This window comes from Chiloscyllium plagiosum, unplaced genomic scaffold (genome assembly GCF_037043375.1).
Source record: "Chiloscyllium plagiosum isolate Xiang-an unplaced genomic scaffold, Cpla_swu_hap1 HiC_scaffold_2, whole genome shotgun sequence".
NCBI classification, from domain to species: Eukaryota; Metazoa; Chordata; class Chondrichthyes; order Orectolobiformes; family Hemiscylliidae; genus Chiloscyllium; species Chiloscyllium plagiosum.
This window is the reverse complement of record NW_028270140.1, coordinates 35,625,211-35,651,040: the sequence shown is the minus strand read 5'-3', so window position 1 is coordinate 35,651,040 and position 25,830 is coordinate 35,625,211. Positions and strand designations below refer to the sequence as shown.

General features: G+C 38.9%; 1 protein-coding gene across 1 annotated transcript in view; it reads right to left on the bottom strand.

The window, feature by feature from the left end:
* Window positions 1–217: 217 nt before the first annotated feature.
* Window positions 218–25,830, bottom strand: part of ecpas (Ecm29 proteasome adaptor and scaffold) — a 114,535-nt gene continuing 88,922 nt past the window's right edge. The window contains exons 35-49 of the mRNA XM_043716135.2: window positions 25,371–25,521; window positions 25,201–25,266; window positions 22,842–22,931; window positions 21,167–21,233; window positions 20,583–20,674; window positions 19,577–19,643; window positions 17,068–17,259; window positions 14,418–14,629; window positions 13,572–13,615; window positions 13,186–13,378; window positions 8,908–9,040; window positions 7,613–7,718; window positions 7,416–7,504; window positions 7,254–7,325; window positions 218–2,571 (exon numbers count right to left, since the gene is read on the bottom strand). Coding sequence (XP_043572070.1) covers window positions 2,432–2,571; window positions 7,254–7,325; window positions 7,416–7,504; window positions 7,613–7,718; window positions 8,908–9,040; window positions 13,186–13,378; window positions 13,572–13,615; window positions 14,418–14,629; window positions 17,068–17,259; window positions 19,577–19,643; window positions 20,583–20,674; window positions 21,167–21,233; window positions 22,842–22,931; window positions 25,201–25,266; window positions 25,371–25,521 — 1,714 coding nt within the window. The 3' untranslated portion in view covers window positions 218–2,431. The remainder of the gene's footprint in view (window positions 2,572–7,253; window positions 7,326–7,415; window positions 7,505–7,612; window positions 7,719–8,907; window positions 9,041–13,185; window positions 13,379–13,571; window positions 13,616–14,417; window positions 14,630–17,067; window positions 17,260–19,576; window positions 19,644–20,582; window positions 20,675–21,166; window positions 21,234–22,841; window positions 22,932–25,200; window positions 25,267–25,370; window positions 25,522–25,830) is intronic.

Below are 25,830 nucleotides of genomic sequence, written 5' to 3'. Positions count from 1 at the left end.
CAAATCTTTTAGTTTCAGAATTAAACCGGCATTAGTGGCTGGAGTAGCTAATTCTGACTGGAGTAAATTAATGTGTACCGCAGGGACACGATCAGTTCAAAATTAATTTTTAATCATGTATCAGGGTTTTTTTGAAACTAAAATCTTTTTCTTTCATGTGTTGACCAATTCAAGTTGCAATTTCTCTTGCAAAAAAGAAATTATGTCGAGAACATGGTGACAGTCAAACAAAAGCAGATTTAATTTTCATTACAAAGCTTCACCAGTGAATGGTTGCAGCAGCAAGTCAATGCCCACAAAGGGCAAGGTAACAGTGTTCAAAGTTAGTAAAATAGTGCAATCGTTCTTGTAGAAAACTCGAGGAAGGCCACATTCTCCTTGGCTGTGGCTGGCATGTTCACACCAATCTCTCTTCTGATCACAAGACATTGAGTTTAGTTCAAAACAATCAAGAATTCTAAAACGCAGATAATCTTAAGTGACATTTCATTCAGTAAACAAATTGCCATGTACAGTACCATACAACATTAAGTACAACCCAATATCAATTACAAGTCTATATTTTTATACAGCTAGATCAATAACTACAGTTCAAACAAAGACCACCTTTTATTTATTGAATTTTTAAAGTTTTAAACTTGCCATTGCAGATCCCTCACCAACCCACATTAGCGTTGACTTATGAAGCACAACTCAAGAAACTGAACAATCATTGCCTCTTCTAGAAGATGTTCCATTGAAACCGCTTAGCCAGGACCTAACTAAAATTAATTAGGGATTGGAGGATCTGAATAGCCAACAGGCACTGATATCAAACCCTTGAGCTCAGCTAGGGTGCATTCTACCATTTGGCAAAAATGTTAATACATTTTAAATTGTTAATCATTAATTCCCTTATTTCCTGTAAAAGTGCATATGATCTACAGAAGCATTCACTACAACTTGTAGTTTAAATAACATGTATTGTTGGAAATGAGAATAATTACTCATCACTTTCTTCTGATCTATATCTGACACATCTATACAGGATTCTTGTCTCATGAAAGATGAACATCACCATTCTGGATTACAGAGCACTGATGACAAGTTGGGAGGGCTCCTTGCACTAGCTGTGTCATTTGGTGGAATCCTTTAAGGCTGTTTTACATAGGATTGAGTTTAAAAGAAAGAGTCCAGAATGTTGAGTTTATAGTTTGAAAGATTAATTTACAGTATTTTAAATTTTATAGCAAGCAACTAAAAAAATTGAAAGGAAGGGCTGAAAGAATCCAGGTTATAATCAGTAAAATGAACAATCTCAAATTCATTTAATCAATACAAATAATTAATTTTCAATTTGTGACACAAATGTAGTAAAGGTTAGCTTTAAGGATATACATGTTATCTTGATAGTCAGTTATATGTTTGAAGAAATCATTGGCTTTGCTAGAATTACAAGCACAACAGAACACTTCACATGCAGTGGATGTTTTGTCCCTGACTCAAGTGTGAAGCACATGATGAATGCAGTTGACACTGTTTCCTTTTCACAAATTAATGGCGAAATGGATAAATCCAACATGGCAGTAATGGTGGTATACCAACAAGTCATTCATTAATATCTTCCCAGTAATCAAATTATGTAGAAATGTAACTCAGTAAAAAAGGTCTGAATGAAATGCAGGCATGAAATAAGTTATGCAAAACTTTAATTCAGTTGAACAGAAACAAAATTCTGGCAACACCAACAAGAGCTAGAATTACCACTAAGAGTTAATGTCTGGATTGCATTTCAGAGTGTACGGCATGTAGGTGACTGACATGAAAAATATACAACTTTAAACCCATTTAACATGTTAGAAACACCATTTCAATGGCAGCATTCAATGACAAAGGATAGAGGAACAATGCACCTATGACAGCAGTGTGCTGGATGATTTAGAATTTAATATAATTTACATGTCTTCATGTGGCAATTTATTAGACTAACATCTAGCTTTACCAGATCTGGTACTAACCAAACCCAACTATTTTCAACAGAATTTGTTTTGGTGCAGATAGATGCACCTTGCCCCCAATTTTGAACCACTATTTGACACATGCATTAACTAGCTGTTCCATGATTATATCCTTTCTCAGCTTCTGCATTTTCCTGCTTTACTGAAGACAAAACGCGGGGATAACTCGCATCTTGTGCAAAAATGAGAATCTGCAAAATGTGACTTAAATATATGTACCCCTGTACCATAAACCCAAATCTGGAAAGGGATTCACTACTCTCTCCATTCTTCTGAACAGCAGGTACAGCATCCATTTTACACTCTGAACAGGATAACCCGACAACACCAGAAGCAACACTTTAGATTGGTAGATCCAGACAGGACAGCCAGATTTTGGGTTGTCAAATCCTCAGGTGAAGTCATTCCGTTGCAGAACAAGGATCACAGCAGGATTATGGGAGATTTGCAAGATGCTTTTTAAGGCCCAAGGCCTTGTCTTTCAGTTCTGGCCTTTTGTCTGATTCCATACTGGTTAGGGACTTAAGAATGATGGCCCTCTTCTCTGATGTCAAAGTTGCCCACTGATTTGTTTCTGCAAAATTAATTAGATTTTAGCAAGCAAACTGTGACACAACATATGACTTACTGGCACTTACAGAAGGTATCAAGGATACGTATGTAAATCTTGATTCACTGGCACTTTTGCCTCTGAATCATAGGCTCTTGGGTTCAAGTCCCAGTCCAAGGCTTGAACGCAGAAATCAAAGCTGACACTTGAGAGTGTAGTACTCACAGTGTGCTGTGTTGCTGAAAATGCCACCTTTTGGATGATACATTAAATTTAGATTCCATCTGTCTGCTTAGGTGGATGCAAAAGTACTTGTAACAGTATTTCAAAGACGTGCAACAGAGTTATCCCTCTTGCATTGGGGTATCTGTCAATCAACATCCGAACAAAATCCAGATTACCTGGTTATCACAAAAACCAAATTATCTGGTCATCTCAAACTGATGTCAATGGGAGCCTGCTTTGTGCATTTTGGCTGCCATGTTTCCTACAATAGTGACTACATTTTAAAAAAAAGCATTTCTTTGGTAGTAAAGATAGGATTTGTGTATAAAATTACAAAGGTAATTTCCAACTATCTAATGGAGCTTTTGTGGAGCTACTAATGCTGATTCAAACATGATTAATCGGAACCACACAAACTGGTATTCTTACACTTTCAGACAATAGAAAGTTCCTTCTGGCAATGCTGAAGTGCATCCTGTTATGGGGACAAGAGAATTATTGAAAACATTTTGGAAAAATATTGTCCTGTACTTAGTCTATTAAATGTAGATAAACTGGGCAGGAAATTCCACAGATTCATAACTCTTTGGGTAAAGACGTTCCTCCTCAATTTAATCCTAAATCTGCTTCCCCAAATATTGAAGCTACGCCCTCTTGTTCTAGTTTTACACACCAGTGGAAAGAACATCCCTGCTTTTATCTTTTATATATTTCTATAAGATTCCCCTCATTCTTCTAAATTCCAATGAATATAATCCCAGTCCACTCAGTCTCTCCTCATAAGCCAACCCTCTGAACTCCAGAATCAACCTAGTGAATCTCCTCTGTACCCCCCTCTGTACTAGTTAAACATCCTTTCTCAAATAAGGAAACCAAAACTGTACGCAGTAGTCCAGGAATGGCCTCAGCAGCACCTTATACAGCTGGAATATAACCTTCCTCCTTTAAACTTTCTTGATGAAGGGCTTATGCCCAAAATGTCAATTCTCCTGCTTCTCGGATGCTGCTTGATTGGCTATGCTTTTCCAGCACCACACTCTTCAACTTCCTCTTTTAAACTCAATCCATCTAGCAATGAAGGACAAAATTCCATTTGCCTTCCTTAATTACCTGCTGCACCTGCAAACCAACTTTTTGCGATCCACGCACAAGGACAGAGGTCCTTCTGCACAGCAGCATGCTGCAATTTCTTTTACCATTCAAATAGTCATCCATTTTAACTGTTATTCCTACCAAAATTGATTACTTCACATTTATCAACATTGTACTTCATCTGCCAGACCTTTGCCCACTCACTTAAACTATCTATATCCCTCTGCAAACTTTCAGAGTTGTTAGCACTTTGCTCTACCACTCACCTTAATGTCATCTGCAAATTTTGACACACTATGCGTGGTCCCCAACTCCAAGTCATTTATGTAAACTGTAAACAATTGCAGCCCCAACACTGATCCCTGAGGCACTCCAGTAGTCACTGATCGCCAACCAGCAAAGTACTCATTCATCCCCACTCTTTGCTTCCTATTACTTAACCAATCCTCTATCCATGCTAATACAATAACACCTTGCACCTTTATCTTTTGCAACAGCCTTTTGTGCAGCACCTTGTTGAATGGCTTTTGGAAATCTAGATAAACTACATTCAGTGGGTCACTGCTTGTATTGTCTTCATAGAATTCCAGTAAAATTGTTACACATGACCTGCCTTTCATAAACCATGCTGCATCTGCCCAACAGGACAATTTCTATCAAGATGTCTTGCTATTGCTTCCTTGATGACAGATTCAAGCATTTTCCCCACTACAGAAGTTAAGCTAACCAGCCTATAATTCCCCATCTTTTGCCTCCTTTTTTCAACAGTGACATCACATTGCTTCTTTCCAATCTGATGGAACTGTCCCAGAGTCCAGTGAAATTTGGAAAATTACCACGAGAATTTGCTATTTCTCCCGCCATCTCTTTCAGGAACTTGGGATGCATTCCATTAGGGCAAGGGATCTTGTCTACCTTTGGCTTCATTAGCTTGCTCAACACTACCTCTTTCTCGATAATGATTGTTTCTAGATCCTCATCTACCTTAATCTCCTTGTCATCAATCACTGGCATGTTATTTGTGTCCTCCACATGTTCAATGCCTCAGCTATTTCCTCATTTCCCATTATTAAATCCTCCTTCTCATCCTCTGAAGGACCAATGTTTACCTTAGTCACCCTTTTTCATTTTAGATATTTATATAAATGTTTGCTATCTGTCTTTATATTCTGAGCCAGTTTACTCTCATAATCTATCTTACTTTCCTTTATAGCATTTATTGTGGCTTTCTGTTGACTTTAAAGTTTTCCCAATCTTCTAGTTTCCCACTGGTCTTTGCCACTTTGTATACCTTATCTTTTAGTTTGATAACTTACCTTATTTCCTTAGACATCCATGACTGATTGCCCCTTTTCCTATAGTCCTTCCTTTACTCTGGTATATATTTTTGATAAGCATTTTGAAAAATTGTTTCTCAACAGCCCCACCATAAAGACTTTATTCCAGTCTACTTTAGCCAACTTTTCCCTCATCCTATTGTAGCTGCCTTTGTTTAAGCACAGGATTTTATCTTCTGATTTTCAATCTGTATTCTAAATTTAACCATACTGTGATTGCTCTTTCTAAGAGGATCTCTAACTATAAGATCATTATTATTCCTGTCTCATTACACAGGACCAGATTTAGAACAGCTTGTTCCCTCATCTGTTCAATGTGATGCATTAATAGAAACATAGAAGAGAGAAACAGGTTGGAGGCCACTCGGCCCTTCAAGCCTGCTCCGCCATTCATCACGAATAGCTGATTGTCCAACTCAATAGCCTAATCCTGCTTTCTCCCCATAATCTTTGATCTCATTCACCCCAAGTGCTGTATCTAGCTGCCCTTGAATACATTCAATGTTTTGGCATCAACTACTTCCTGTGGCAATGAATTCCACAGGCCCATCACTCTTTGGCCCATCTCCCTCCGAAATCGTCCCACCCAGAATCCTCAGATTGTGACCCCTGGTTGTGGACGCAACCAACATCGGAACCATCATCCCTGCATTTACCCTGTCTAATTCTGTTAGAATTTTATGTCTCACTTGTCTGAACTCCAGCAAAAACAATCCTAACCTAGTCAATCTCTCCTCATATATCAGTCCTCGAATCAGCCTGGTAAACCTTCGCTCCACTCCCTTGAGAGCAACAGCATCCTTCCTCAGAAAAGGATGCAAAAACTGCAATAATTACAATTCAATGAACACCTCCTCAAGGCTGCCTTGATCAACCTGGTTCAACCTATTGACATGTAGATTAAAATCTATGATAACTGCCGTACCATTTTTACAGGCATTTGTTATTTCTTTGTTCATTACCTGCACCAATGTGATGTTATTAATTGGTGGCCTATACATTACGCCTATCAGTGACTTTTTCATGTTAGAATTTCTAATTTCCACCTCAATGGATACAACCTTTTGTCCGTAGAACCTATATCATCTCTCACTACTGCCCCGATATTATCCTTAAATCTGCCACATTATCCAGTCTGGCCTACATGTGCCTTCAGACCCAAAGACTGTGGGCGGCACGGTGGCACAGTGGTTAGCACTGCTGCCTCACAGCGCCAGAGATCCGGGTTCAATTCCCGCCTCAGGCGACTGACTGTGTGGAGTTTGCACGTTCTCCCCGTGTCTGCGTGGGTTTCCTCCGGGTGCTCCGGTTTCCTCCCACAGTCCAAAGATGTGCAGGGTCAGGTGAATTGGCCATACTAAATTGCCCATAGTGTTAGGTAAGGGGTAAATGTAGGGGTATGGGTGGGTTTCGCTTCGGCGGGTCGGTGTGGACTTGTTGGGCCGAAGGGCCTGTTTCCACACTGTAATCTAATCTAATCTAATCTAATCTAATCTAAACTGCTTTTTGATATGGTGCAGCCTTTTTAGATTAGATTAGATTACTTACAGTGTGGAAACAAGCCCTTCGGCCCAACAAGTCCACTCCGACCCGCCGAAGTGCAACCCATCCAGACCCATTCCCCTACATTTCACCCCTTCACCTACCGCTACGGGCAATTTAGCAGAGCCAATTCACCTAACCTGCAAATTTTTGGACTGTGGGAGGAAACCGGAGCACCCAGAGGAAACCCACGCAGACACTGGGAGAATGTGCAAACTCCACACAGTTGCCTGAGGCGGGAATTGAACCTGGGTCTCTGGCGCTGTGAGGCAACAGTGCTAACCACTGTGCCACTGTGCTGCCCATTATGCCACCCATACACAGCTGAAATACTAAGTTAGAAGGTAGCTAACAATCACCTTCTCAAGGGTTATTAGAGATTGGCAATAGATGACAATTACATCAAATGAAAAATCTGGCCAAGGAGCACAAGTAATTTTTAATTTGCCGAAGCCTATTCCAGGCATTGATCATCTTGTACTGTTGGATAAATAATTATAAAATGCTTACCATCCAGCTGTTTAAATAGAAGTTCCAATATCGATAAAGCTTCTGCCCGTACTGACGAGTAGCTCTTGTTTTCTGGAAAAAAGGGAAAACTTAAAAACCTGAAACATTTTGTTAAAACTTTTGCTTGAATCTTGCAAGTTATCTACTTTTGTGTGAACATACCTAGTGGAAATGTGAGTGCTGAGCAAGTATCTTTCAGAATTTCAGTCAATGCACTGGCGTCTCTGTTGTCTTGGCCTAGAAGCAATAAGCTGCAGGGACATGGCTCGGTTATTAATTTTTTTTAAAGCGGTTCATCAATGGGGTTCTTAAAAATTGGATGACAAAACTGCATGTTCAAAAAGATGTATTTATTTTACCCTTGAAAGTAGGAGTTCATGGCTTGAAGTACACCAAGTTGAACTTTCCATGTACTCAACTTTAGTCTTTCACACATTAATTGACACATTTCTAAACGGTACTGAGCTGCAGAAAAGAAAAATATTTTCATTAACATATCACAAATGTTGCTCAAACTAAACTTTAGTGCACTTTAGCAATTACTCAGGGTGTTATCGTCACTATTACTGTAATGGATTGAAAATCTGCAGTAACCCACAATGAACTGTGCTTGAAAAAAATTATGGAAGATTTTAGGCAAAAAGGTATTTACTAACCAGGTGCTTTTCCTATGATATTACATACCCACCAAGATGAAGTAGTGTCTTTAGTTGATGTGGAGTTAAATGATGGAGATTATTAGACCATTGTTCAGATTCCATTTTCAAGAGACAAACTTTGTTCTTTTATATATATTTGCTGTTTTATCCAGTTTTTAAATAACAAGGCCTTAAATAACAAGACCTGGAGGCATTTGACAAGCAAAGAGAGACTACTGCTTGCGAGTTACAGATTTTTATACAGTCCAGACTTCAAATCAGTGCATCACAGAAATACTGACAGGACGATACAATTAAAGCATGAAAACTTTAATTGGAAATTTCTTATGATTAGATTAGATTAGATTCCCTACAGTGTGGAAACAGGCCCTTTGGCCCAATAAGTCCACACTGACTCTCCGAAGAGAAACCCACCCAGACTCATTCACCTACATTCTCCCCTGACTAATGCACCTAACACTACAGGCAATTTAGCATGGCCAATTCATCTAACCTGCACATCTTTGGACTGTGGGAGGAAACCGGAGCACCCAGAGGAAACCCACGCTGACACGGGGAGAACGTGCAAACTCCACACAGACAGTCGGCCGAGGCTGGAATCGAACCCAGGTCTCTGGTGCTATGAGGCTGCAGTGCTAACCACTGAAACACCGTGCGAGGACAATTTTCAATAAAGTAATTTGAAGCAAAACATTAACAAAGGTTATAGAAAAGTAGCAACTCACTAGCCTTTTTATTCACCATGCATCTTCAAAGAACACAAAACTGATATCCATGACAAGTAGTAAATGCTCTAATTGTGCTGCTGCCCATGAACAGCACAAAAGTGTAACCAATTCATCTATTTAAAATATTTAAAGTTTATAAGAATGCAGGTTAGATCTGACCACAATCAGATCAGTCACAATCTTAGCAAATGGAGGATAAGGAACCACCCTGCTCCTAAGTATACATTCATAATTTGGGAATGAGCATTTTTTTTTGTTAAATCCTACCTTGTGTTTCTGGAGTGCTAGGCCATGCTTTTCCAAGAGTTTCAAAAGCACATAGCAGATACTCCATTCGCAGCTCCTTTTCTTTCTCCTCCTCTTCATGATCATCTTCCCTGGAAGATCCACCTGCTATACTCTGTAAGAAAAGGAAAATTTCACTTTAAGAATATAGGAAACAGCAGCAAGCGTAGATTATTTAGCCTCTCGAGACTTTTCTGCCTTTCAAATAGGTCATAGATAAAAGGGTACAGTCTGCAGCACACCATCTCCATTTCCCGGTCCACTGCTCTATACACCCCAACTCCAAATGCAATAAAGACAGAGACCCCTTGCCCTCACCTACCACCTCAACAGTCTCTGCATCCAATACATCATCCTTAAACACTTCAACTCTAACTAGACCCCACCACAAAGAACATCTTCCCCTCCCCACCTCTCTTTGCCTTCCGCAAGGACTGCTCCCTTTGACAGTCCTTGGTTTGTGCCACTCTCCTCACCAACCCCCGTGAACCTCAGGTACCTTCCCTGCAACCAGAAAAGGTGCAAAACCTGCCACTGCTCCACCCCCTCACCTTCATCTAGAGCCCCAAAGAGTCCTTTCAGGTGAGACAGAGGTTCTCTTGCCTCTCTTCCAACCTAGTGCTCCTCATATAGTCTTCTCTACATCAGGGAGACTAAACATAAACTTAGGGCACATTTTGTCGAGCATCTCAGCTGGGCTCCCAGGGGCTGACCTAACTACCCAATCACCAACCATTTTAATTCCCCTTCCCACTCCCTTTCTGACATGACCATCCTTGGCCTCTTCCATTGCTACATCGAACCCCAACAAAACCATAGCCCAGAGGACTCAACACTGAATTCTCCAATTTCAAATAACCTTCCCCCGATTCCCTTCCCAGCCCCACCCCCTCCCTTCCACTCCTCCCAGCCACCTATCGGATTCATTCCTCCCATTGACCAACAAGGTTGTGCCCTCTGCCTGTGTTCACCTATGCCCACTTTACCACCGCCATCCCCTTTATCTGCAGCTCCTCCTACACCCAACCCCAGTCCTAAAGTAGGGTTACACATGAAACATTGATGTCTTCAATTCCTGATGCTACTTGGCATGCTGTGTTCTTCCAGCCTCCTGCTTGTCTACATTCAAATAGGTCATAGCTGGTCTGCTATTTGCCTCAACTCAATTTTACTGCCAGCAATATCCATCAGCTCCCCTTTATTTCAAATATTAATCTAAGATTTGAATATATTTAACGACCCAGCCTCAAATATCCTTCTGAACGGACTAGGATCTCCAATAAATACTAACTTTTAAAGGGAAACAAGGCTTTGACATGAAAGAAAACAGAACTCAAGTGATTAGGATGCATCTTTTGTCTGCAAACTTACTAACCATACCTCCTATGTTCATACCCAAATTATTTATGTAAATTACAAAAAGCAGTGGACATCCTTGTGGCACACCACTGGTCACAGGCCTCCAATCTGAAAAGCAACCCTTGACCACCACCCTCTGTCTTCTACATTTAAGCCAATTCTGTATCCAAATAGTTACTTCTCCCTATTCTGTGTAATCTAACCTTGCTAACCTGTCTACTGTGAGGAACCTTGAGGAACGTTTTAGTGAAGTCCAAACAGATCACATCCACCGATCTGTCCTCATCAATTCTCTTTGTTAATCAAACTCAATCAAGCTTGTGAGACAATTTCCCACACACAAAGCCATGTTGACTGTCCCTAATCAGTCCTTGCCTTTCCACATGCATGTAAATCCTGTCCCTCAGAATTCCCTTCAAAAACGTGCTCATCACCGATGTCAGGCTCATTGGTCTATAGTTCCCTGACTTTTCCTTACCGCCTTTCTTAAATAGTGGCACATGTTAGCCAAACTCCAGTCTTCCGGCACCTCACCAGTGGCTATCAACGACACAAATAACTCAGCAAGGCACCCAGCAATCACTTCCCAGAGATTTAGCCACCTTTGTGCTTTATATGATATCCAGCACCACCTCCTCTGTAATATGGACATTTTTCAAGATGTTGCTATTTATTTCCTCACATTTTCTATCTTCCATATCCTTTTCCACAGTAAATACTGATGCAAAAATCTCATTTAGTATCTCCCCCATCTCTTGTGGTTGTACACATAGGCAGTCTTGCTGATCTTTGAGGGGCCTTGTTCTCTCCCTAGTTACCCTTTTATTCTTAATATATTTGTACAATCGCTTTGGATTCTCCTTAATTCTGTTTGCCAAAGCTATCTCATGTCCCCATTTTGCCCTCCTGATTTCCCTCTTAAGTATACACCTACTGCCTTTTATACTCCAAGGATTCACTCGATCTCTCCTGTCTATACCTGACATATGCTTCTTTCTTGTTCTTAACCAAACCCTCAATTTCTCTAGTCACCCAGCATTCCCTACACCTACCAGCCTTGCCCTTCACCATAACAGGAACATACTGTCTCTGGACTCTCGATATCTCATTTCTGAAGGCTTCCCATTTTCCAGCCATGCCTTTACCTGTAAACATCTGTTCCCCAATCAACTTTTGAAAGTTCCTGCCAAATAACTTCAAAATTGGCCTTCCTCCAATTCAGAACTTCAACTTTTAGATCTGATCTATCCTTTTCCATCACTATTTTAGAATTATGGTCACTGGCCCCAACGTGCTCCCCACTGACACCTCAGCCACCTGCCATGCCTTATTACCCAAGAGTAGGTCAAGTTTTGCACCTTCTCTAGTAGGTACATCCACATACTGAATCAGAAAATTTTCTTGTACACATTAAACAAATTCCTCCTTAACTTGGCAGTCCCAGTCTGTGTTTGGGAAGTTAAAATCCTTTACCACAACCACCCTATTATTCTTACACATAACTGAGATATCCTTACAAATTTGTTTCTCAAGTTCCCACTGATTACTGCGAGGTATATATATATTATATACAATCCCAATAAAGTGATTATCCCTTCCTTATTTTTTAGTTCCACTCAAATAACCTCCCTGGACACATCCCCAATATCCTCCTGAAGTACAGCTCTAATGTTATCCTTAATCAAAAATGCCACTCCCCTCCTCTCTTGCCCCACCTTTCAATCATTCCTATAGCACCTATATCCTGGAACATTAAGCTACCAGTCCTGTCCATCCTTCAGTCTCTGTAATAGCCATGATACTCCAGTCCCATGTTCCTAACCATGCCCTGAGTTCAATTGCCTTACCTGCTAGGCCTCTTGCATTGAAATAAATGCAGTTTAATTTATCAGTATTACCTCTTTCTCGACTTTGTTCTTGCCTGCCCCACTGCTGTTCCCAACTGTACCAATCTCAGACTGATCTCTTTCATCATGATCTCCCTGGGTCCCACCCACTCCTGCTTATTAGTTTAACTCAAATTGATAAATGCAAATATGTTACGAAGACAATGCATTTAGAGACTGGCTGTTATCAATAACAAAATTATACTTAGAACCTTGGACAATATTTCTCAATTTCATAGCATAAAATAAATGTTTGTATTCAGTCAGGGAATGCAAGTTGCACTGGTTAATGCAACATTTATTACCCATCTCTAATTGCACAGTGAACCAATTAGAAGAGACAATGGCCTAGTAGCATTATCACTAGACTATTAATCTAGAAATCCAGGTAATGTTCTGGGGGCCATGGGTTAAAATCCCACCATGAAAAATGGTAGAATGTGAATTCAAAATTAAATCTAACGAATACCATGAAACTGTTGCCAATTGTCAGAAAAAAAATCTGAGTGTTTAATGACCTTTAGGGAGGAAATCTGCCATCCTTTTGCAGTCTGGCCTACACGTGACTATAGACTCACAGCAACATGGTTGACTCTCAACTGCCCTCTGGGCAATAAATTCCAGCCTGGCCAGTAACGTCCATGTGAATGAATAATAAAAAAAGATGGGTTTTATGGCAAACAATTTGAGATTTTTCATTAGACTAGCTTTTTATTCAAATTCAAATTTCATCATTTGTCACGATGGCATCAGAATTCATGTCCCCAGACCATTAGCCCGGGGTTCTGGATTACTAGTTCAGTAATAATGCCACTATGGCACCAACTCCCCTGAATGCGTGTTTTTAAAATATATAAAAACAAAATACCTACCCTACTCGTTGGTAACCAACAAAAAAGTTAAGAAATAAACTTCGGAATTACGTAAACTACGAACCTTCAGATCTTTTCACCACTACCACTGGTTACTGTTCTCTCACCAGAGTTGTGGATTTCCACAATTTCAATAGAATTACCTGTTTAATAACAGGAAACAGAATATCCACCAAATCTTTAAAACGATCTTCTTTTGTGGCTTGCAATACGTTGGCAGTGCACTTCAATGCAAGCATCTTGTACCGGAGATTTTCCTTGTGACACTCTTTTAACATGACCTGAAGGATGGCATCTATGCTGGGCTGGTCAGGCACTGTTTTCTGCAACTCTGCACTAGGTACAAAATTTGTAAGGTAAAACAGAATGCTACAGCGGAGATGGGTTGGATCACCTTGAACAGAAATTGTCTTAGCTCACTGCACATATTACTTTTCATGATTCTTATGTTTTTAAAATATTATTGACTGACGTATTATAAGAGAATATGAACAAAATAAATCATAACACATTCCTACTTAATGTTTACCTGCATGCAGCCACCACACTATCAACAGCTTTCAGCAGTTCCTCCTGAAAGAAGAAAAAAATTCTTAAGGGAATTCTGCACCTTTGGTTTTGCTGTACCAGTAATGTTTGCTTGAGCAATGATAGCTCTTTCAGTGACTTTACCCTTATTGTTGATAACTTCACATGAAGGCATCCTTCGATCCATCCTGATCCACCCATCCTAACATCCTCCCACTGTAGCAAGCTCAGTATGAAAGCTACCTTTTCCCTTGTTCTGCAATTTAGTTTGAAGTAATATTCCAGGTTTACATTTTCCATTTCCTTAGCAATCTCATATTCCTTCAAGAAATTCTCTGACTACTTTTTAGTTTGAAAAGTTCAGGTTTCTCCAGGCTTTGCTAATAACTAGATGTCAGCCTTATGATGCATCCCTACACTGCTCCTGGCATAGGAAGAAGTGTCCTTGTTTCTAGGTACCCAGAAAGGACACAGTTCTAAGATGGAATCTGACAAGCATTGTATAGAGCTTTGATCTTTACCTCCTTTGACTATGGGGCGGCAAATCTCTACAGTAAAGTCTCACTGCTACACATTATCACAACAGCAATTAAACAAGATGTATATTTTAAATGGCAGATACTAGGCAGCAATCTCATTCAGAGTTGTGAGGTTCTACAACCATGAACATATTTCCTGTAATCATCAATAAAAAACTGTAAAACTCAGAGGAAGTGAAATAGATTTGAGTAAGAAATTGGTACACCAAATTTAATCAAGAGAAAATATATTAATTACAAAGTGACATCTACTTGAGATCTTTTCTCAAATAAAATTCTGTAAGGTAGCATTAAATGAGATGTTCTACCTTTCCTGTCCACGTTCGACCGGATATTCCTTGTAAAAGTGCATTCAATATCAGTCCCAAGTGAGGTGGAACCAAAGAGCCAGCCTGTTGTTTGGCAATGGATGCCATAGCAGTAGCACCTTGTGCCTTCATCTTCCATGATTGAGACTGCAGAGCCTTTTGTGTAATAGCAATCAATTCTTGCATGTACAGCCGTATTCCACCAAAACTGCCTACAAGCAAAACACAAGTATCAACCTGTCAGGGTAAATCACAAATACAAAAACTGGTTGTCTAAAATAGTGCAGCCAAGTATAGTCTGATACACTGTTTTGGCAATCAAGTGCAGATAAACACAAAATCAATTTTTTCTGCAAACACGCCAAAAGGCAGAGCTATAATCATACTTCTGGCTGCCTTTTGTCTGTCATCACTCTGTCTGATGCTCTAAGTAAACAATAAACACGAAGTACTGCAAACCATCTTAGTAGTCCCAAGTGAAGAATTCATCTTGGACTTCTCCAAAGATACTATCAACACAGATGCCAGTCTTTATCCAATTCAAATCACTCCACACATTAAAAAATGATTAGGCCCTGGTTAGATTCTGTCTGAAGATTTATACTTCAGATCTAGCATTGTCCCTTTCCAAGCCGTTCCAATACAGTTAAAAATGTTGTAATCCACTCAACCATATATAAACATTTCATGGTATATCCTGTCTATGAAAAGCAGGAAAAAACTAATCTGATCCCAGTCTCCACTTAATCATTAACCAAGTAGTGCAAGGTGTTGTCCACAGAGCTATCAAGCAGCACATATTCAGCAACAGTCCTATTATGATGCCCAGTTTGGGTTTTGCTAGGCTTTGAACCTCAGTACAGCCTTTCTCCAAATGCAGCCAAAACATGAGGTTAGAATGACTGTTCTTGTCTTTGATGCAGCATTTCATCAAGTGTAACATTAAGCAATCTGATTAAATCGAAGTCAGGGGAAATCTCCACTGGTTGTGGTGATAGCTAGCAAGAAGGATGGTGGAAGTCAATTATCTTAACCACAGGACATGGCTGCAGGAGTTCCTCAGGGCAATGCCCTAGGCTTAACCATCTTCAGTTGTTTCATTAGTGACCTTCCCTCCAATCTGTCCTTGCTTGTTTCTAAATAGCAAGTAACATTCAGTTCATGGCAATGACATTGTCCAATGAGAATCTAATTAGTTCCACTTGACAGTCAAAGGGATCACTATCACCAAATCCATCACTTCTAATATTCTGAGAAGCACTATGGACCAGAGACTGACCTGGGCCAGCCGTAAAAAAATCCAATGGCGTCAAGAGCAGGTCAGAAGCTGACAATTCTGCAATAAATAAATAACTTACCTCGAAAAGTCTTTCCACTATCTGTAAGGCATAAGTCAGGAGTGTGAAAGAATTCTGTCTATTTGCAACTCCAACAACACACATGAAGCTCCATGCCATCCAGGACATAAGTAGCTGTTCAGAACCCCTTCGATCACCATAAATAATCACTCCGTCCATTGCTGTGATAGTAGTGTGTGCGCACCACAGAAGACCCACTGCAGCAACTTGCAACAGCTTCTTTGATAACACTATCTGACTTCCACTAGCTGGATCAAGAGGAGTAGACAGATTGGAATCATCACCTGCAAGTTCTCCTCCAAGTCTCAAGAAATTTATCACTTTTTTTTTACTGTTGCTAGGTCTAAATCCTGAAACTCCCTTCCTATCAGCAATATGGGTGCGCATGCAACACACGACTGCAGTGGTTTAATAAAGCATCTCAACACCACCTGCTCAAAGTTCAAATGGACAAGCAATAAATGCTGATCTCAGCTATGTCCTGATCTCATGAACAGATACAGCCTATCTGGGCTGAAAGGAGGGAGAGAGTGGGAGAAGGATGAAAGTTGTGATAAGAGAGTAGAGAGAGAAAATAATAAAGATAGAAAGAAGTCAACCACAAATGGCATTCAATTGTGAGCGAAGAGACGGACAATTCGCTGTGGAAGGGCAGAAAATATTAAGTAGAGAATAGGGAAGCGTAAAAATGTTGATTTTTTTTTATGAGCAATAAATCATGAAAGATCAAGAAGTTACAACAAACAATGGATACAAAGGATCAGGTAATAACTGAAGTTGTAGATTAAAAAAAAATTCAAACTGTTTATCTCTTGCGGTTATGTTTATTTTGCTAATAACCCAATTGTGTATCCATTGTTCTCTTTTTAAAAACTTCCTTTTGAAGCTAAAAACTGTTACAAATATTCTTCCTAGCCTCTAATTTGCTCTGCAAGTCACTTTATTTATTTGGTTGGTCCAGTTCAGTTCCTGGTCAATAATAGTTTCTAGGATTTTGGTAGTGGAAAAAGTAAATAGAGGTGATAGTGATGGTAATGTCACTGAATGTCAAGGGAAGATAATTAGAATATCTCTTGTTTGAATTGCTCAGTACCTGACACTAGTGTGATTCAAATGTTTCCTTTCACTTACCAGCCCAAACCTGGTTGTCATCCAGATCTTGTTGCTTATGGGCACAGTCTGCTTCAGTATCTGAAGAATACTGCTGAAAATTGTGCAATCCTAATACTGCATTTAAAAACAAGATATATACCGAACAGATTTAAACTTGTGCAAATTAAGTGTTTTTTTACCAGGTACATTTTCTTGCCATACTTCAGTCCAGAGGTCAGACTCATTGGTTTCCCCTTTATCTTCATCTGGGATTTCATGCATTCCAAGAAATGCTAGGGGCAAGGCAACGGCTGCATGGTGCTTGATTACATCAGGACTGTGACACGCAATAGCATTTGCTGTCAGGGCACATGCCGATCGATAGACTTGCTCTGAAAATGTACAAGATACTCTAATTCCTTAAAACAGTTAATTGGACCATGGAGTTTATTTGGTTCAACCACAAACGCTTACAGATCCCCCAAAAGATACATGTCTGCTTCATACTTGCTGTATCTCTTTTGGAGTTTTGAAAGAGATGGCGTTTTCAAACTGCCTCGTTTTTCAAAAATGTTCTAGTGCAAAGGGTAAAGCCACACAGAACAATACAGCACAGGAGGAGGCCACTCTGTCCATTTTTGTGCTCAGTATTTTGAAAGAGATGTCCAATTAGTCCCACTGTCTTGACGTTTCCCCACAGTAGTACAAAATTTCCTCTTCTGTATTCTTTCACATTCTTTGATAAGCCACTACTTAGTCTATGCAAAAATATTTTTCCACGTTTCCCCTTTGAATCTTTTGCCAGTTAGCATAAATCTGATTATTAATAATCTTGTAATGGAAACAGTTTCTTATTTACTATCTCTGTATCCCCTATTAAATCTCTCCTTCACTTTCCCTTCCCTAATAAGAAGCTTCTCTGTAACTGAAGTTCGCATCTTGGCAAACCCCCTCAGAATCTTCTATAAGTCTATGCCATCTTCCTCAAGTACATCACCAAGAATTGAATACAATGTTTCAGGTGGCACTTAACCAATGATTTATAAAGGTTTAGTATAACGTCCTTGTTTTTACATTCTATGCTTCGGTTTATCAGGCCAAGGCTGTATTACTTATTTTTAAAACAGCAACTTGCATTGCTGTTGAAATTTCTGTTCATTTGCCTCCTGTGTCTCTGTTCCTGTACCCTCTCTACAATCATATCATTACCTTGAGATGGCGTCTTCTCATTCTTTCTATGAAAATCTAACATAGCACACTCTTGTGTGTTAAGTTGTATTCACTAATATCCTGGCCCACTTCATCAAGTTGGTTTGGTCCTCCTGAAACCCATCACCAATCTCATTCTTTACAACATTTCTGCATTTTATATAATCTGCAAATAACCACAGCAGACTTGCCACAAATCTGAAAAAAAAAACACTCACCACTACTTTCAGCTTGTTGTCTCTTAGCCATTGTATATCTATTCTCTCACTGCCTCTTTAATCCAAGTGTATCATGTAGTACATTATAAAACATCACTTGATATGCTTTGTACACATCAAATGCACTTCCTTTATTAACCTTTTCCGTTATGTTATGTAAAATTGCTATAAGTTCTTTATCTGAAGTCCATTTGCGTGCTTTTAAAAAAAACTTCTGATTTCAGCTTAGCAACCATTTTGTTGTTATGATTCATTGGTTTCAACAGATGTTAACAATGAAGGTCAATTATAAACAGAGTGCAAGACACAAAGCATTAGAGGGTTGCTACTGATCAATTTTCTAAACAGAATTTCTTATACAAAATTAAATGTTACTTTTAATGTAACAGCTCTTTATTAGGCTTTAATAGAATTTAAAGCAATTCATGTTTATTCTCCTCAGCAATGTGTTAGTTTTATACGAGAATGAGCATTGAAGGGAAGTACTTCAGTTTGCCTATTAAGTTCTGGTGTCTACGCACTAACTCTCAATCCTTTTCTCTCAGGTTTGGAGCTTCACATTTCGCAATCTGTAATGATCTATTTGTGTAAACTTTTATGTTTGTTCTAATATTTCCTTAGCTTCATATTGTCTTTCACGCTTTCATCATACCTGAGAGGCCAAGGTATCTATCTGTCAAATGCTTTTCTTTACTCACTTTACAAAGCTGAAATAGTTCTATTTTTAGAAATAGTGGATATTTATTCCTCACCTTTTCAACATACTTTGTGATTTGTGAATCTGCACCTCTAGTCTTCCTTTCCTTTTCTCCATTTAATTAATTTCCACAGTGCATGTAATCTCCTTATTATTCCAAACAGAATGTATTCACTCACATTTATCGATATTGAAGTGCATTTACTGATTACACATAATTGAACAAGTTTATTAAAACCTTCTTTTATCTTAGTCTAATCCTCCTACTAAACTGCACCACTCTATCACTAGGTCCCAATTTGGCCTAATCTGAAATTATGACTGAAAAACCTGACAAGCAACTAAGCACTCTAAAAGGAATATTTCTATAAGAGTGCAAAGTGCTGACAAAGGTAAACCAATGCAACTGTTCTGAGGAAGTGTCACTAGAGCCGAAACTTTAACTCTGATTTCTCTGCATAAATGCCACCAGATCTCCAGAGCTTTTCCAGCAACTTCTGCTTTTGTTTCCAATGTAACTGTGACTGTACAAAATTTACAACGAAATCTCCATTAGAAATATTGACAGGAGATATATATATTTACCATCTTTTTCAAGATACCAAGTGCTGAGTTTTTGAAATAGCTTTTCGGTGCTATTAGTCCGTGCTGCCTGTAAGATAATAATTCTGGATTATTATAAGAGTCGTATGAAATACAAATATACAAAATCGACAGGGAGACAAAGAACGTTCAGTGCATCAAGCCAGCCACATAAACTACCTAATGTCATGATTAGGTAACCATCCCACAAGGATGCCTTTCCACCTGAAATCAGTCCTGTGATCTCCTGGGGGAGTTAAGAAAATAAATCCCAAGGCCAATCGGGACAAGAGTAGTCAAACAATCTGGGAAGATCCTCTTTGACATAAAGCAATCAAAATGAGTCCACAGGAACACACAGATCAATTAACCTGGTGTTTTATCGACATTTTATAATATTTAGTGAGAAACAGGATTCTGCACTCATCACATGAACTAGCAACTTGTTCTCTTAGTTCAACATTCTCTGGGGGTGAGGGGGTGGGTTAGAAAAAAGAACTGTCTAATGTCAAAACTTGTCTTTCCATGTTGTAACATAGACGTGTGACTGCATTGCTTCTGGGCTCCCTCCACTTATCTGGAGGAACTGGTTAAGAAGAATACACTCAAATCCTTTAACATTTTTGCATGGTGTTATCAAATCATCCCAAATTCTACACATTTCTAGAAGGATTTCTGATGCAATAGAAATAATTCTGAATAATTTAAGTCTTTTAAACTGCGAATCAGTTTTTGAACTATGCTTCCTCAGCACTTGAGGGGACCAATATTGGACCCAGATTTCCAAAATAACTATTTAAATAAATTTGTACAAGACTTTATGCTCCTTCACATTAGGTTGCACAAGTAGAACAATCTAATGGTCTGTTTGCTTTGGTTCCAGTTTCTATTAGTTACACAGATTAGCAAACTTTGAGAGCAAGTTTTAGACTCTCTCAACTGATTTTAATTCTGTATGGTGTACCATCCAAGTGCACATTACTATCATTAAAATACTGTAGATACTTACCCGAACTAAATGACCTATTGCCACAGCATATGCTTTCCTTATGACACTGCTACGATCATTTAAACCCGACAACAGGGCACTCATCAATTTACCTGTCAACATGAAAGAGGACCATGTTACAACAGAATCACACAATGCAAATACTTTCCCATTTCATTTAACTATTTTGTCCTTTTTATGAGGGACATATTTTCTTTCCTGTTGTTGTAACAATTTCTTTTTGACTTAAGTATTTAGGAAGCATTAAAAAAAAAAGTGACGACTAACGTAATCACTTGACTTTGGAATGGCATCTATAGATAATCTGGAATGCCTGCTGTTAAGGATTCAATAGAAACTTCCAAAAAGAAGTGAATACCTGGAAAAGGAAGTTTTGCTTTGGTGACAGGGAAAGAGCAGGGAACTAATTGGTTGATTCTTTCAAAGAGTTGGCACAGGCATGTTAGGCCAAATAGCTTTCATTTGTGATTTTACGAATTCAATATGAAAAACAGATAAAAGTTAAATATTTACTGTTACAGGCCTTATATAGTGGTCTCTTAAAAGGAAATAAGCTTCATGCAGTAATAAGTCTATATACTAACCTGCGTAAGAATTTAAATCTTGTGGACATTTGGTTGTCAAGAAAACTACCACATGGGCACAACCTCCCTGTAAATTAGAACAGCAGATTAAACAGTAAGATTACCATTTTGATCATATTCATTGAAGGTGATAAATTGATGATTTTAGTTAACCAAAGATACCAAAAGGCATCATAGAAACATAATTACAAAGCAACAGTCTCCAAAATTACATTAGGAATGAAGAAAATTACTTCAACAGGTCATTAATATAGTTCTCTCAAGTTCCTACCTGCCTCAATTTGAAGGTGTTAACGTTTGTTTGGGTAAAGGTAAAGTCAAAGTTGCCATAGTCCTAGAGGACCACAGGGCTTCTCTCTCATTAGACAGAGAGATGCCTGGTAGCAGTGGCTTAATCTAACGCTTACCATGTCTCAGGTAACGGGAGAGGTTGGCAAAGATAGTGCTTCACTATGACCTCAAGTCAGCGCGGGGACTGAACCCATGCATCAACATCGTTTATGTCACAAACCAGCCATCCAGCCAACTGAGCTAACCAACCCCAATGGATAATTGCTCAGATACTTGTAATTCTTGAATATTTAACTCATGAGCATTTTTCGTTTATCAGCCTGAATAGATGATGTTTGGAAAGATGTGAGGCACTTTGGCGTGTAAGAGGGAGTGTGGAGGAGGAGGCATTACAGCATTTTATCCACATGTGCACCTCTCAGCGGGGATTACATACTAAATAATACTGAACTACAATATTACTGGAACCAATTGCAATGCTCTTACCGAACATTAACCCAACTGAAATCAGCCAATGCAACAGAGACCCGGAATTATTTTAATTCTATCTGATTCTAGGCATCTTACTTTAGGAGGCTTGTGAACATATTAGGAAGTGTGCAGTAAAGATTTTGGGAATTGTCCTGGGTGCAGCAGACTTGACAGATGAGGACAGATTGGAGCAGATGCAATTATTCTCTTTAAAGAAGGTTGACAGGAGATTTTAAACAGGCATTTAAAATCACAATGGTGTTGACAGCTTAGACAGTGTGAAACATTTCTCTCTGACAGAAGGTTTGAGAAGTAAAAGATGCACTTTAAGGCGAATGGCAGAAAAAGCAATGGTGACATGAGAAAAATAAATTACATCGTGATGTGAAGTGTGTTGACTGGGAGTGTGAAGGTAGCTAATTGAATCGTGGCGTACAAAAGGGATTTGGATAATTATTTTAAGAAAAAAATAACTGCAGAATTCTGGAGAAAAGGCAAAACAGTGATAATAGCTCAGTAATTCTTGCAGAGAGCTTATATGTAGACAACATGACCTCCTATGATTCAAATTCAAGTTATAAATTTTAGACTTTCTATGGTTAGATTTTACACAGGGAGGCTGATTATTTCCACTGAAGGCAAAGAGGATCAATTTCATTAAAATACTAGGTAAATGGTAGTAGCCGTTTCACTGCTACAATGCTAATGAGCCCATCATAATGAAAAGTTAAGGGCACTAAATCTCACAGGCATGCATTGTCAAAAAGCAGGATGTTGGCTTCTCAGCAGTCCGAATGCATTAGTTTATGAAGGGGGATACCCAGAGTGGTGCAGAAGTGTGCATAAGATGAACATAAAAGTGTGATCAAGTATATTTGTTGCACGTATTTTTTTGTGGTATTTTAGGACTCACTTTGGTTCCAAGGCCAACTCCACTCCTCAGCAGTTCGCACAACTTGGGGACTAATTCTCTGAGAACAGAAGCATCTAGATGTTGGAGACACTATAATATACAAAAGGAAGACACAGGCAACAATGGAAACATACTCTTACTTTGTCTGTTGTAAATTATAAAGTCTTAATTATTAATCTTGTACACAGCATACATAGTGTAACGTTAATATTGTCACAGAGCATGTAAGGTCATAAGATATGTAAAGAAAAATCTTTGGTGAAAACTAATGTAAATCCCTTACAGTCAGAAACAAGGAAATTTATAATGAGGAGAAAGTGAGGTCTGCAGATGCTGGAGATCAAAGTTGAAACTTTATTGCTGGAACAGCACAGCAGGTCAGGCAGCATCCAGGGAACAGGAGATTCGACGTTTCGGGCACAGGCCGAAGAAGGGCCTGTGCCCGAAACGTCGAATCTCCTGTTCCCTGGATGCTGCCTGACCTGCTGTGCTGTTCCAGCAATAAAGTTTCAATTTATAATGAGGAACAAGGAAATGACTGACAATCTAAATTCATACTTTGCTTTTGTCTTCACAAAGGAGGACACTAATAATGGGGAACACAGTTTGATGAGTGGAAGGAAGTAAAGCAAATCTGTATTAGTACAGAAAGGGCGTTGGAGAAACTGATGAGATCAAAGGCCGATAAATCCCCACAGCCTGATAATCTACATCCCAGAGTCCTTAAGGCCCAAGAAATAGTGGATCAATTGGTTGACATCTCCTAAGATTATTTAGACGCTGAAAAACTTCCTACAGATTGGATGGTAACTAATGTAATTTATTAAAGAAAGGAGATAGAGAGAAAGGAAGGAATTATAGACCAGTGAGACTGATAGTGGTTGTGGGGAAGTTGCTGGAGTCCATTATCAAATATTTTGTAGCAGGGCAATTGGACAGTGGTAGAATCAGACACAATCAGCATGGATTTTAAAAAAATTATGCTTGACAAATCTATTGGAATTCTTTGAGAGTCTATCAGGGAAGCCAATACATGTGGTTTATTCTGACTTTCAGAAGGCTTCTGATAAAGTCTTGCGTTAAGAGACTAATGTTAAAATTAAAGCATGGGATTGGGGGTAGTGTATTGAGATGGATAGAAAATTGGCTATCAGGTAGGAAACAGAGTAGGAACAAATGGATCTTTTTCTAAATGGCAAGCAGTGACTAGTGGGGTACTGCAGGGATTGGTACTAGGTCAGCTATTCACAATATATGCTGATGATTTAGATGAGTGCACTAACTAAAATATCTCAAAATTTGAAGAGGATTATGTGGAAAAACAAGTAGTGAGGAGGACAGAAAATGTTGCAGTGTGATTTAGACAGGTTGAATGAGTGGGCGAATGCATGGCAGATAATATATGAATTAATGAGAGATTATTCACTTTGGTAGCAAAAATAGCAAAATAGATTATTTGACTGGCTGTAAATAAAGAGAGGGGAATGCTCAATGAGACATAAATATCCTTGTGCACCAGTCACTGAAACTAAGTGCCCAACTGCAGCAGGCAGTAAAGAAGGCAAACTGTATGCTGGCCTTCATAGAGAGAGGATTTGAGTGCAGGAACAAGGATGTCTTTATGAAATTATATGGGAATTGGTGAAGGCACACCTGGAGTTTTGTATGCAGTTTTGGTCTCCTTATCCGAGGAAAGATATTCTTGTTATAGAGGGAGTGGAGAAATGGTTTACCAAATTGAGCAGGACTGACATATGAAGAGAGATTGAGTTGGTTAGAATTGTATTCACTGCAGTTTAGAAAGGTAACGGGGGAAATCGCATAGGAACCTATAAAATTCTATCAGGATGAGACCGGTTAGTTGCAGAAAGCAAGTTCCCAATGGTGGGGGAGTCCAGAAAGAGGGGTCATATTTTAAGCACTGGGGCAAACCTTTCAGGACTCAGCTGAGGAGAAATTTCTTCACCCACAGAATGGTGAGCCTGTGGAATTCACAACCACTGAAAGTGGTTCAGGCTAAAACATTGTGTGTTTTCAAGACGGCAGTAGATATAGCTCTGTAGCTAAAGGGAACAATGGATATGGGGAAGGCCGGAAATAGGGTATTGAGCTCAATGATGATCTGTACTGAATAATGTAGTAGACCCAAGAAGTCAAATGGCCTACTCCTGCTCCTGTCTTTTATGTTTCTATTTGAACCAAGAGAAATGATTAGACTTGTGGAAAGGGTAATTTTAAAACCAGAATTTTACAAATACTAGATCAGCAATAGATTCAAAATTATTTCAAATCCCAGCAAGACAGTTTCTTTTGGTCTGGAGATTAACACATCAGGTAAATTTCAACTTTTTGTACCTACCATGTTGATGGTCTCCATCATTGGAGAAGATTTAGCTGCACTAAGTCTGGCACTGTCCATAGTAGTCTAATATTTACACACACAAAAAAAGCAAAATGTTCATTAAATGAAGTCAACTTATTACAAAACAGAGATTGTACAATACAAGCAAATTCAATATCATACTGCACCTTCTCTTGTTCCGTAGCACGTAGACTCAAATAATTGAGGACCTGTGGCTCAAGAACACTTAGTGATTCCAACAAGGTGGGGATAAGTCTTGCTGCATGCGGTTTTAACAGAGTTCCTGCATTTTTGCTAATTTTCACAAGGGTATTGATACTATTTGAAGAAAACAAATTGATTACTGATGAAAATGACATTCTAATAAAATTGAGATATCTGGAAAATATAAATCACTTTACTTGATTATATCACATGTTTCATAATTATTTCCTTATAAGCTTTACAAAATTGAAGAGGTATGCACACAGCGATTATAGATGCAGATTGGAACATTGCCAACAAATGTCAAGTTCTCAGTGGGGATAAGACTGGGGATATTAGTGCTAGGTCGAAACCAAACTGTATAGCAATCTAGTTTTGCTAATTAAACATGGGCCCCTTCTTGAACTTATTTAAGAACTAAAT